Source organism: Trematomus bernacchii, unplaced genomic scaffold, assembly GCF_902827165.1.
Source record: "Trematomus bernacchii unplaced genomic scaffold, fTreBer1.1, whole genome shotgun sequence".
Classification (NCBI taxonomy): Eukaryota; Metazoa; Chordata; class Actinopteri; order Perciformes; family Nototheniidae; genus Trematomus; species Trematomus bernacchii.
In genome coordinates, this window is record NW_022987739.1 from 15,165,821 (window position 1) to 15,178,779 (window position 12,959).

The 12,959-nt window shown below is 37.3% G+C and overlaps 1 protein-coding gene across 1 annotated transcript in view; it reads left to right on the forward strand.

The window, feature by feature from the left end:
* Positions 1 to 572: 572 nt before the first annotated feature.
* Positions 573 to 12,959, forward strand: part of jak1 (Janus kinase 1) — a 32,868-nt gene continuing 20,481 nt past the window's right edge. Inside the window, 6 exon segments of the mRNA XM_034147175.1 lie at positions 573 to 824; positions 5,302 to 5,513; positions 6,164 to 6,287; positions 10,240 to 10,393; positions 10,962 to 11,122; positions 12,217 to 12,485. Coding sequence (XP_034003066.1) covers positions 5,309 to 5,513; positions 6,164 to 6,287; positions 10,240 to 10,393; positions 10,962 to 11,122; positions 12,217 to 12,485 — 913 coding nt within the window. The 5' untranslated portion in view covers positions 573 to 824; positions 5,302 to 5,308.

Consider the following 12,959-nt stretch of genomic DNA (forward strand, 5'->3'; position numbering starts at 1 on the left):
TTCTCAACCTTTTAATGAGCTCTTAATTCTGCAGATTATCACACACATTCCATATCAACAAATCTGGAAGTACATGGTTTTCACTGGACAGGAGGATAATGTAAAATAGTTATGTGAAAAGTAACTAGTGACTAAAGCTGTCAGACAAATGTAGTGGGGCTAAACCCAAAAATATAAAGTTGCATAACATGGAAATACTCAAGTTAAATCACCTTCAAGTACAGTACTTGAATACATGTATTCAGTTTTCATTCTACAAGCTCATATAGATGTTTGAATTTTCATTTCTTTTTCTGGGTTCTTTAAAGATTGCTGGACTAAAAATTGAGTGTGAACTATAACACAAAAACGTATTATTTAAATGTGTTTTATTGTTTCCATATGAAAGGGTTTACAAGTTAAAACCATAGGTTCATCATAGATAGACTGTATAGTAGATGAACAGTCTGATGAAAATACACACGCTAGCCTGAATCCAGCAAAGGGTTAATGTCGTCATCTTGAGTGACAGGCTGAACAGCCAATCAGCAGCCGAATTCTACAGAGGGCCATTATGTTGTTTTCGGGAAAGGGCCGTTACTTGTCAGGAAGGGTTAGCAAGAACAGAGGCTGCTTTTTCTCGTCTCAAGCTACCGGCCATCAACACATTCCGTGGATTAAAGTCGACATTTCTTTCCCTTTGGATACTGAATATTATTATTGGGAAGTTTCGGAATAAAGAAGCCGAGGCACGATACTTATAAATCCATCTAGAGAGGAGCTACAACTTGGTGGGAGCGTCTAATGTACAGAACGAAACGGAAGTAACTTGCCAGCTGTCTGGGGTGAGTAAATAACCTTTTACTAAATGTTCCCATCGAGAAAGACATCTGTGTTCTGGATAGTTTTACTCATCGGCTCGTTGTTTATCTTTACCCGCTGTTGTCAAGTGGGGAAACATCTAGCTTGTGTTTGCTTTGCCCATTTAAGACTCATAACTTGCTAGCAAGCTAATGTTAGCCAACGATCGTCAGCTTGCCATGAAAGCCATGGCACTCCATCCATGTCCACTGTGTGATGCCGTTTTATTGCGATCTAATGTAATTGGCTGGTTTGGAACATACAGTGAGTTACAGGAAGAAAGTACAATATGATGCAATGTAATACTCAAACGCCATCAGAAACGTGGGCCTAGTGAATGAATACGTTTGACACTATTTTAACACGAGATTAAAGTACAGTCAAATACTAAAACACCATCAGAAGAGTTTCAAGGCTTTTCCTGCTATCAATGTGATTTGATATTGCCCACTCGTGAAGAAAGCTAAATGTCTTAATAAATGAGCCAGCCGTCTATAGTCTTTTATTGTGCTGCTTATCGAGTGTGAAAGACAAAGTGAAAGCTATTGTTCGTCCTTATGTCTTGGATCAGGGGAAACATTTGGACTTATGTAAACTGCTGAAATTGTATTCTGTGAACTGGAATTTACCCAGTGACATTACAGGAATAAGCTCATGATCATAGGTGTCACTAAATAAAACAGCAAAATCCTGTCAACAAAAGATACATTGGTTTAACACATTGTGGTTGTCAGACGTAGGTGCCTCTTCATGGTCCAGAGTCACACACACACACACACACACACACACACACACACACACACACACACACACACACACACACACACACACACACACACACACACACACACACACACACACACACACTTAAAAAAAATGGAAAAAGGGCAGCCTTTTGATATTGTTTATCATCATAACTTAGATATTTAAAATAAAAACAGCAAATTGTATTACTTACTTCACTTTTTATTGTAATAGCTAAGTTGCTTCTGTGAAGTTATTGATTTACCCAGTCCACTGTGTAACTACAAATTGGCTTTGACTAATGGTAATAAAATCACGACCAAATTGTGTTTTGTTTTTAACATAACTTCCCTTTTTCCATTTTGTTAAACATAGTCCCCCCCTTCTCCCATTATGTTTAAGTTGATAACATTGTGGGGCAAAACATATTCTTTTTGTCTTTTTGTCATTCATGCTTTGTAAGTTTATGTTTTTGGTAAAAAAGACACTTAATCAATTTATTGAACACTCTCAAGAAATACTCAGATCATGTACTTGAGTAAAAGTAGAAGTACAAGAGTGTAGTAATACTCTGTTACAAGTAAAAGTCCTGCATTCAAAATGCTACTCAAGTAAAAGTTCCAAAGTATTAGCATCTAAATATACTTAAAGTACCAAAAGTAAAAGTACTCATTATGCAATTAATTTCTGCATAAGGCCCATTTCAGAATAATATATTATATATTTTGATCATAATTATTGATGCATTAAAGTGTTATCAAAGCTGGTAAAGGTGCAGCTTTATACTATGTATACTGCAGGGTAGCTTGTGGATTTACTTCAGGTGTAACTAAAGTCTTATTTAAGGGTTGATTATATTTCACATTATTAATCAAAATCGGTAAAGTACACCATTTACCTCTGAATTCGAGTGTGGTAGAAGTACAAAGTATACATAAAATGGAAATACAAGTACCTAAAATTGTACTTAAGTACAGTACTTTAGTAAATGTACTCGGTTACTTCCCACCTCTTTCCGTCAGTATGCTTACGTCGGTGCTGAGTCATTAACAACGTGTGCAGAAAAGCTCTTGGAATGGCGCACCAATTAAATGATTTATTGATTCTCAGACATTTTAGGGGATGTTCTACAGTAGCTCAGCTACACACAAGCAGCAGTGTCACAGACAAGAACTGATGTAATTCTTTCAGTGGTAGAAGAACTAAAAAGGTCTTTAAATGAAAGCAGTGATACAGAAGTGTAGAAATAGTCTGTAACATCTCATGCCTTCAAATGTGTACTTAAAGTAATGTCCGTTTCCAAAAACGATACAGTATACAATGTAATAAAAGTATTGAGGCATTTTCTTTAGTTTGAACATCCGCAACCATAACGTTGCAGCTGGTAAAAGTTGGGTTAATCATATCCTGCTGTGCAGCTTGATCTATGATATTTCATCGTAATACATTTAAATGTGTTTTCTGTACTTATCTCATTCTGCAAGTTAACAAGTACTGTAACTGTAACATGTGACTGCCATGGTAATGGTTAATAGGCTAAAGCTTGATGCACTACCCATCAAAAGCAATTTTTTGCCATTGTTCCCTCGTTTTTTTTTAACCCTGTTAATGGAAAAGGATACTCGTTGTTTTCATGGTCACTGTTTGTTTATAACTCTTCACCTTAGCTGTCACTTTTTGTAAAATAAATTAGGCCTCAAGAATAACTCAATAAACACCTACTGTAAGTAACCTATGCTACGCTGCAGTCGGCCAGGGTTTCCTGTTGAAACTGTTTAAGTCATAATTGTCCCTTAGGAAATGTTTGACTGTAAAAAGGATGTTTTTTAACAAAAAGAGAAGGTTGTCATGGAGAGAGGGGGGGTCATTTTCGTTTCACTTTTTTTTTCTTCAGCTACTTTGTCCTTGTGATGGGCTTGTCGTCAGTTTTTTTTGTTTTTTGTTCAGATGGGCAATGCACCTCAGACTTAAATAGGCAAGGGAAACTGTAAACTGATGCAAAATGAAATGATGCAGAAGAGCTTGTTTGTTGGGGTTGTATTTATTTACAAGCACCCAACAAACATATAGTAGCCTACATGTTATTCACAGTATATCATAATTTAATGTAACACATAGTTTAAAGCATTAGCACCAGATAATGCATTAATACAAGTTCCATTCAACACGATCAACACCTGTATAACATGTCTAGGCTGAAGAACAACGCTTTTTAGTTTTATAGTCATCACATATTTATACCACTTGCCAACATAACATTACTAAGTATTTAAATAAAAGTGGTTTTTAAAGTGATAATGGAAGAATTGATATGGTTTCAGCTTCATAATGCAAATGTTTTGCTACTTCTTTACAATTTAATGACAACAAATAATTGATGTATCTACCAAAATAAATGTCTAATTAATCTGCAATAAAGTTATTGTTGCGGTATTTGGTGCATTCTGTTCTTGCTTTGGAAAATGAGGAGGCATATGGAGGTAGTATTTGGCAAGCTTTTTATCGTGTCTTGATGGCTTTCGTATTATACCACGCCCACATTTGTAAGAAATATGTTTGAAATGTTACTGTTGTGACATTCAAAAGTTGAATTCAGGTAGTAAAAGAGAGAAAAGGGAGGGAAATGGCTTCACTGTGTGATCGATACTCGCTGTATAAAGGCAGACCGATGACTCATTGAAAATGGCTTCACAAGAAATTCAGCTGTAATACATGAGAATGAAGAAAAAGGATGACTGTATTGTAAGAACATTGACCACTTCCCAAGCTGACTACTTTGCTCCTCCGTGGTTATGTTTGGGGATTGGCACATAAGCCAAATCTCACCATTGAGGTAAAAAAAAAAAGGCTTTCATTTGGATTTGCTTTATAACTAATAAGGTGTTAACAGGATCTGCGATAAGCAATACATGATAGTAATAGAACAGAACAAACAAGCAGTCTGTCACCCTCTGTGTTTTATATCTGTCTTTCCCATTTTCTCCTCTTTTTATGCTTGTTTGTACATGCTTGTGTGTGTGTGACATTGAGTCTGAATAGATGCCTGTGTAATGATAAGTGATATTTGTTTCTGGTTATGCTGGCATCTTAGCTGTGCGAGTGCTGTCAACACAAAGGCTGCTGCTGTTTTCATGCTGCTTTTGCTATGCAGCTGGTGTAGACTGACTATTAGACCCATCCCACAGTGAGGCCCAGACTCCTCGCAGTCACTACGCAGCAACAATCTGTCCTCCATGTTGATGTCATCCTCCCAGTAGACAGGCTGACGTAATTATACTTTGTTGACACATCTGTGTGCTGTCTGCATCAGTGTTGAGGCACTGCGCTGTAATAATATAAGTTATCAGGTTAGTGAACATTGGACCCTATTCTGGTGTTTGCTCAGCTCAGAATCAATATTTTTGTCTTACTGTAACACAGACACACACATGCACATTGGTTGTAACACACTTGATTGTCTATTTCAAAAGCCTGGTGGTCACCCATTTCCTCTAAAATGCGGGTTATTTGAAAATGTGAGTTAAGTAATCATATTAGTTCACCTTAGAAGCAATTACTTGTATAACAGGGTTACAATTCCACAGATCGTCGAGAAGAGAAATATGTATTTAGTTGTTTCCCTTTTGTGTATGTTGTCATTTCTCTCATCTTTCTTGAGTTGCCAAACTTACTTTAAATGTACAACCTAATCTAACATTCTCTCTCCCTCTCGTCCAGTGTCTGAATGCCAACTCTGTGGGTGATGGAGTTGAGCAGGCAACTCTGTGGGAAGATGAGGAGATCCAGTAAGAGGGTCCAACTGTCCTCTTCTCCTTCTTCCATTCGGGGCTTGGAAATCCACTTTTACACAGAGGAGGTGCAGCCGATAGAGTACTTCAAAGGCTGCTTCACCGCATTGGAGCTCTGTGTGGAGGCTGCAAAGAAATGCTGTGAGTGACTGAACTGTTAGCTAGCTGGCAAAATCAAGACGTGCCTCCTCTCCTTATTTATTCAGTTTATTGCCTGCAATGAACAATCTAATGTAAATGTTAACTGTGATTATAGTATCTGACACATCAGTTGGAAATGACCCTTATCACCATTTTTATATATTAGATTCCCACCTTTTAAATTACATTGTATAAAGCTTCAAAATAATGTTAATCTTTATTAAACATGTACTGTACTCAACAACAATCTCACAGAGTAGAACTTATCTTCTCTGTGAGAACATTTGTCACTGCCTTACCTCTAAGTGCTGCCATTCTGTTGTTCAAATCTGCAATCAATCGCAACCACAGTTTTGAAGCTATGCATCAAATATTGTAGAACTATACTAAGTGCCACTCTTGGGGAAATAGCATATTCCCATCTTTACGCAGCAATTAGTTGCTGACTGGTTAGCAGACTGTGGTTGGCTTAAGTAAGATTATTGACATGCTTCTTGTCAATGATCCCTCACTTATCTTATAAGTAGATTGTTGGTTGTTGCTCTTAAATCCTCTCTTTGGACACAGAGCTGTAAAATAACCCCAAAATCCAATCCAATAATTGGTCTGAATATTGATATTTTTTTCCTTTGTTCTCTTTTCCTTCTCAGCAATCTCTCCCTTGTGCCATAACCTATATGCCCTTTACGATGAGACAACTTGCACATGGTACCCCCCCACCTTTGAGTTCACCATCACAGATGAAACCAGTGTCAAGTTGCACTATCGCATGAGGTAAGACTACACTGGAGTTTTCAATCTTCCATTTAACTTCATTAAGTCTTTTCTTAAATTGAATCTTTTTTTCCCCTTAATGAACCACCTCATATTTTGTGTAACGTTTGAGATGGTGGAAATATTAAATTGATAAACATGACACCCATCACCCAGCCTGCAACATTAGTAAAGGGTATCTGTGCTTTGCCAGATGAGCCACAGGCAAAAGCAGGTACTTTGGAATGCTCAGTCCTGACTTTGTAAACTGGCTCCTGGTATGTGGAATGTGCCGTTCTTGTGGGATGAGCAGTAGGTAGAGCGATACCAAACTAACAGCGTGCCATAGCAAACCAGCCTGCAGGCCAACAAATGGGAAGGGGTGTGTCACTTATAAAAAGAATTGTAAAATATTTGCCAATGGATGTCAGTAGACAAGTTTTGGGTGCTTTGGTTCTGTCGCAGCTTGATTATTATTTGGTTATATGGTCTAGTGCTGCTGAAAAAGATTTAAACAAACTACAAGTAGCACAAAATAAGGCAGCACAATGTGCACTGCAGTGCTCCTACAGAACCAGAGTCACTGAAATGCTGGAGACACTGAAATGGTTAACTGTCAGACAGAGGTCAACTTATATTTTGTTACATTTTGTCAGAAATATTACAGTGACTCACTCACCAGATATATTATCACAAACGTTTATAGCGCAATATGCACAACATAACTATCAAACACGACATACAATAGAAGGAAGGTTTGTATTACCCAAATCTAAATCAAATATGGGACAGAAAACAGTCATGTACAGAGCCATGGTCAGCTGGACTCTACCGGTCCACATCATTCAGGAAAATTCTCAAGTACATTTCAAAAGGTTGCTAAAAAATTATTTAAGTATTATAAAGTACATTTGAACTGTGTCTGTGGCTATGTATGCATATATTATTATGTACACTTATTTGTATTTACTTTTGTTTGGCCTTAGGATGGTGATAATTGGATGACCATTTTAGTTTTCACTTCATACAGCACTGTAAATTGCATGAAATTATGGGGATCCTAATAAAGACAATAAGACAACATATATTAATTGCTATGTGAGTTTTATAAATGGATTTAGGTTTCACCATAAGTGATGAAGGAGCAGGCCAACTACATTCCAACCGTTCTCATTATTACAGGAGATCTGGTTAGTGAGCAGAAGTGAGATTCAGGTTGCTGACATGTGTTTGCTTGAAGTGCTGTTCCTCCATGTTGAAAGGATACCATTTGGATTAGGATAACTCTTGTAGCTGTCCCTTTGGGCCTTTTTAGAGGCTGTGTCCAAATTGGAGGAGACTGGGACTAAATGTGAATACATAACAGGTATTACATAATATCCTACTCAATGACCCAAAAAGACATGGAAAGTTAGGAACGTTTGTTTCCCATGCGGCCATCATTAAATAATGGAATATTGTGAGGCTTGTATATGTTGAATCTAGAAAGTAATGTGTCTAGCTCTGAGGATACATACATGTGTCTTTAGTAGAATAAATTAAACCTTTGAAATATTGTCAACGTTTTTGGTTTTTATTTTATCTATAGGGCTCCTTTAGTTGTATGCAACTGGGTCCTTTGCAAATTCACATTCTCTCAGCAGTGTTTTAGCGCCGGCCATAATGATCATAAGATCATATTGTGGACAGAGATTGATTTTTGAAGGGGATTAGAAGAGAAAAAAGCCAAATATATCTGAAACACTGTGTGGATGGAACAATTTTATGAGACTAACCAGCAATGTCATATTTGAGACTCACTGGGATCATTTGAAGAGAGCAAAGACCCCCTTTAGAGAATTGATTTGACATGTCAGGCCAAATTTCATGTAAAGAGGAGAAAAACATTACTGTGGTGTTCTGTACTTCCTCTTAAACTTTGCTCTGCTTTGACAGTAGCTAGTGAAGGCAGAGAATAGCGCGAGTGCATAGAGCCTAACTGTGGTGTGTACTACTATGTGTGTATTTGTGCTGAATGCTGTAGCCTGCCCTGCGTTCTGCTGTAACCCTCTGCATAACAAGCAGAGAATTGTGGTCAAGTCTGCATACACAAACAATCTTTAGCATAAACAAATGTTTAACACAAACACAGGGATTAGGTGCCACCAGTTGACAGGAACGTGAGGCTGAACTTCAGACACAGTGGGGCTTTTAGAAAATACAGCAGCAGGAACATTGTTACTATGTTAAGCCCTGGAATGTTGCTCTAGCCAGAAAAATGCCGGTATGTGTTGCTGTATTTTTAACTGCATCTATTTCAGTTTTTTAAATATATATTATTTTTCTTTGTTTTTCGAATGTTGTCTTAATGGGGTTTTGCCCTACACCGTCTCTGCTGTTGGGGCTTGAAAGGGTATTTACAGATGTGTGGCTGAAGAGACAGAGAGGATGGTAAGCCTGAAAAGAACAGGCTAATGAAAAGAAAAGCTTTATCATAAAAAACAAAAACAGGCAAGCAGGTCAAAACCTAAAAGGGAAGAAATATGCCCAGTGATTGAATTCTGACAAACAATTTGTGTTGAGGTGACAAGCCTCTTTTATCTTCACTGCTTCAGAATGTTATGGGCTTTTTGTTTAGTGCATACCAATAGTCTACCTGTATACATTAAATGATCTGGAAATGGAAATAATATTTAAAAGTTCCACTACTTTCAACAAATGCCAAAATCCCATCTATGGAAATGCAATAGATTATTATTATTATCTATGGAATCAAACATATGTCATCTCCTCTAGAAATATTTCAAAAGAAAACTTAGTAAAGAGTTCGTGGACGTGTAAGGTCTAAAGTAGTTCACCCAAAAATACAAGAGGTTTTTGAATATTTCAATAGACATAAGACTCCTTTAATAACCTAATCCGTGACAGCCTGCTATACTCTAATTTGCCCCGGCCACAGTATCATAATCTCCGTAAATATGTGTACACTTTTGTCACATTTAATCCTCTGTCTGCAGGGTTTGTCATGTGCACAGTATAAATCAAGTTTCCCTGTAGAAAAAATCTTAATTTGGCTTCCAGTTTAATGCCACATACAAGGAAACAAGATATTTAAAGAAATAAATACAAGAACATTAAGAACTTGCCCAGGCGAGTCTAACATATGAAAAAATGGCTTAGACCTCAGAGAGTTAAACTTGGGCCTGCGACCATAGTTTTACTGTATTTTGTTTTGAAAATCCACAGCGGAGGTTTGTATCGTACTACATACGGTGTATTTTGCATTTCTCTCAGTAGCCAACGATCTGTGAGTCTGTTGGCTCGGACATAAACTCCGTAATAAATATAGTCTTCATTTCATAAGAGGTGTAAAACCTGTGAGCATTTTAAATCTCATTTGAACTAAATGCTTATATAATCTGTAGTTGTATTTGTATTGTTGATTTAATGTGTGAACGAGGCGATATAGAGAAGGTTAAGCTGTCATTATTAGGCTGTTATGTACTGTTGGAGTGGTAAGCAGGCCTATTGTTTTTGGATATTTGTGGAGTTAGATGGTCCGTGAGTGTATTTTATTGGTTAAGTGGTCCTTGGTATGAAAAAGTTTGAGAAACACTGCGCTAGTGGATTATCAATGGGGGGAGCCTCGTAGCGGGGAAATTATACAGATGGCCAGTCCGGCCCTAAAAAATGTCTTTGCACACGTTATTATTAATAAAAAATATTTTTATTTTTTATTTTGTAATCATCTCACTTTGGGAACCCCTGGTTTAGACAACACACATTATTAACAAGAAATGGTTTACAAGAGCACAACATATTTATAAATCGAACCTTTAGATGTTGCTCTCAAACTAAATAAATACAACTTTGTTATATGCCTATATATATATGTTATATATATGAGGAACACTGACTCATGTTATCTAGTAATGCCACATGCATGCACACACACTGTGTATTCATTCTGTTAACTCTTTATCTCTCCTGTCAGGTTTTATTTCAGAAACTGGCATGGCACCACTGAAGGAGAGTCTCCTGTCTGGAGGCACTGCATCAGTAAACTCAAAGGAGGACTCAGCCCCAAGAAAACTCCAGAAGGAACTCCCTTACTGGACGGGGCCTCTCTCGACTACCTGTTTTCCCAGGTGAAAAATAGCAAGAAAAAATAAAATACATACATATTTTTACATTATCACAGGAGTGTTTTAAGCATGGCTGTAGCCTGTGTAAATTATATTTTGTACACCAAACAGCAAGAAAAATTGGAATCCACCCACATTTCTTTTTTTAAAGATTGTATTTGTTATTTCTTCCTTTTTAAAAGTACATGTACTGATCATTCCGATTAACAGCTCAAACCTCACACTTCAGTTTCAAAACATCAACAGCTGAGAGGAAATGTAACAATACCAGGAAGTGCAGCTTAAAGTTCAGCATTAGACAGTCAGAGCCACTGTTGTCAATACATTATTTTAAGCCATAAACATACAGAAAAGTCTGAAAGAAGTTTTAACTCTTTCAAATGTTTGTTTCCTTACTCCAATATAAACCTAATTTAATTTGTTAGATCTCCAAAATATAAGAAATATAATGCAGTCTTCAATTAATTTGGTCATCATTTGTGGTCAGTCAAAACTATTATTTTAACTTGTTTATCTCTATATGCGTTTGGTGTATCTCTATGTCAAATACAAATACTTTTTTCTTTCCCAGGGCCAGCATGACTTTGTGAAAGGCGTGGTTCCACTGAGGATCTCTCACTCAGAGGCAGACCAACACGAGATAGAAAATGAATGTTTGGGCATGGCTGTGCTTGCCATCACCTACTACAACATGAACATGACCCCAGATATGTCCGCTTCCCATGAAATCAGGTAAAACATTATCTTTGATAACGATTCCAAAATCAGCATGTATGTGGATTACACAATCATGTAAACGGCAGCCTCCTCGTGGAATCAAGCCATTGAGCTCTCGCAGGATGTTGTCATTTACTAAATTAAAACAGGTCCTTAATTAAAAGTAAAGAGAGGAAGGAAGCTGACTCCATTATTTTTGACATTATAAGGTACAGTCACTTCCTGCTAATACCAAGGCACATGGTTTAATAAAAGTTGTCTTTTAATATTGAATATCTTAGCTTTGGTTTTGTTTTTTCATCTTAAGGAATCTTTCCTTTTGAGGCCAGAAAGAAAATTGCCTAAAGATCTTTTATATGTAATTCAATTACATTGATGGGATTTATATGGTTGCAACTTCATCTCTACTTGGAAAAACAGGTCCCACTGCAATACATTTAGTAAAAGTACAGGCTCAGAAACCCATCAGTGTAATTGTTTTAATGTCCCCATGGTGAACTCAGAGACTAGGCATGGAATTAGTTGCAAAACATAATTTAGATCTTAAAATAGCATCCACATCTAAAAAAGATATTGGCAGCCTTTTAATGCCATCCTGCCAATTTCTCCCTGCTCGTTCCAACTGTCACCTCTCAGATAAGTGCTCTGTTCACATGCACATGTTGTTCCAAAAATCTGCTAGTTGCAAACAAAAGTCTAAAGAAAAAGTTGAAAAAACATCAAGAACATAAAGGCACACAAAAACAGTTTTACTAACACAGGAAGTGAAATGCCCGCTTATTGAGGGATACTCCTTCATCAGTAGGTTCTGAGAAATCATATTTTATTTTTCCTAATATCCAAAACACTTTTAAGATAAGATAAGATGTACTTTATTGATCCCAGTTTGGGAAATGTTTGCGTTGCAGCAGCATAAAAAGACAAGGCATTGTACGTTAGAGAAATTAAAAGACTAGGAATAAACAATTCAAAATGTAAACATCTCAAATAGAAATAAAATAGCATTAGAAAAAAGTAGAAAATATACATGTTGAAATACTAATTTACAGTATTTTGTTTTACAGTATTTTTGCATTGGAAGTTAAACATCTCTGTGTTCACCCCTCCAGCTACAAACGTTTCATCCCGGAGTCGCTGAACCTCAACATTAAGCGGCGCAACTTCCTGACACGCATCCGCATCAACAACGTCTTTAAGAAATTCCTCAATGAATTCAACCAGCGCACAATGAAGGACAGCAACATCACGCCGTACGACCTGAAGATCAAGTACCTGGCCACGCTGGAGGGTCTGACCTGCGGGCTGGGCAGCGAGCTGCAGGAGCCCCTGTCCCTCAGTGTGACCCAGGAGGGAGATCTCCTCAATGGAGGGTACAATGGTAAGATTTCATGAAGATAATTTAAAGGTGTCCTATCATGCAAAATGCACTTTTTGATGTCTTTTATACATACATATGTGTCCCTGGTGTGCCAGGGAACTCACAGTGTCAGAAAGTAAAACCCTCTCTCTTTTCCTCCGTACCCACATCTCTAAAAACGGGGGGTACAACGGAGCTGATCCAGATTTGCGTCCGATATGACGTAATTTCGGAAATGTGGGCTGGCTTTACACCCACAGCCCTATCAGAAACGTCGCTATCAGAAACAATGCGCAACGTGTTTTGGATGTAATATGGTCTTTGTTTACATTAGCAAGCATCGCTAACACTCAGAGCTAACCTGTACTGGAGAGAGTATTGTGTAAAAAAGCAGGAAATAAAAAGAGAATCAGCATTTCTCTAACAGGGCTGAAATAGAGGGATGTCTAAAATGCATAATCTGTTTGGTATTTTGAGCAAAACACATCATAAATA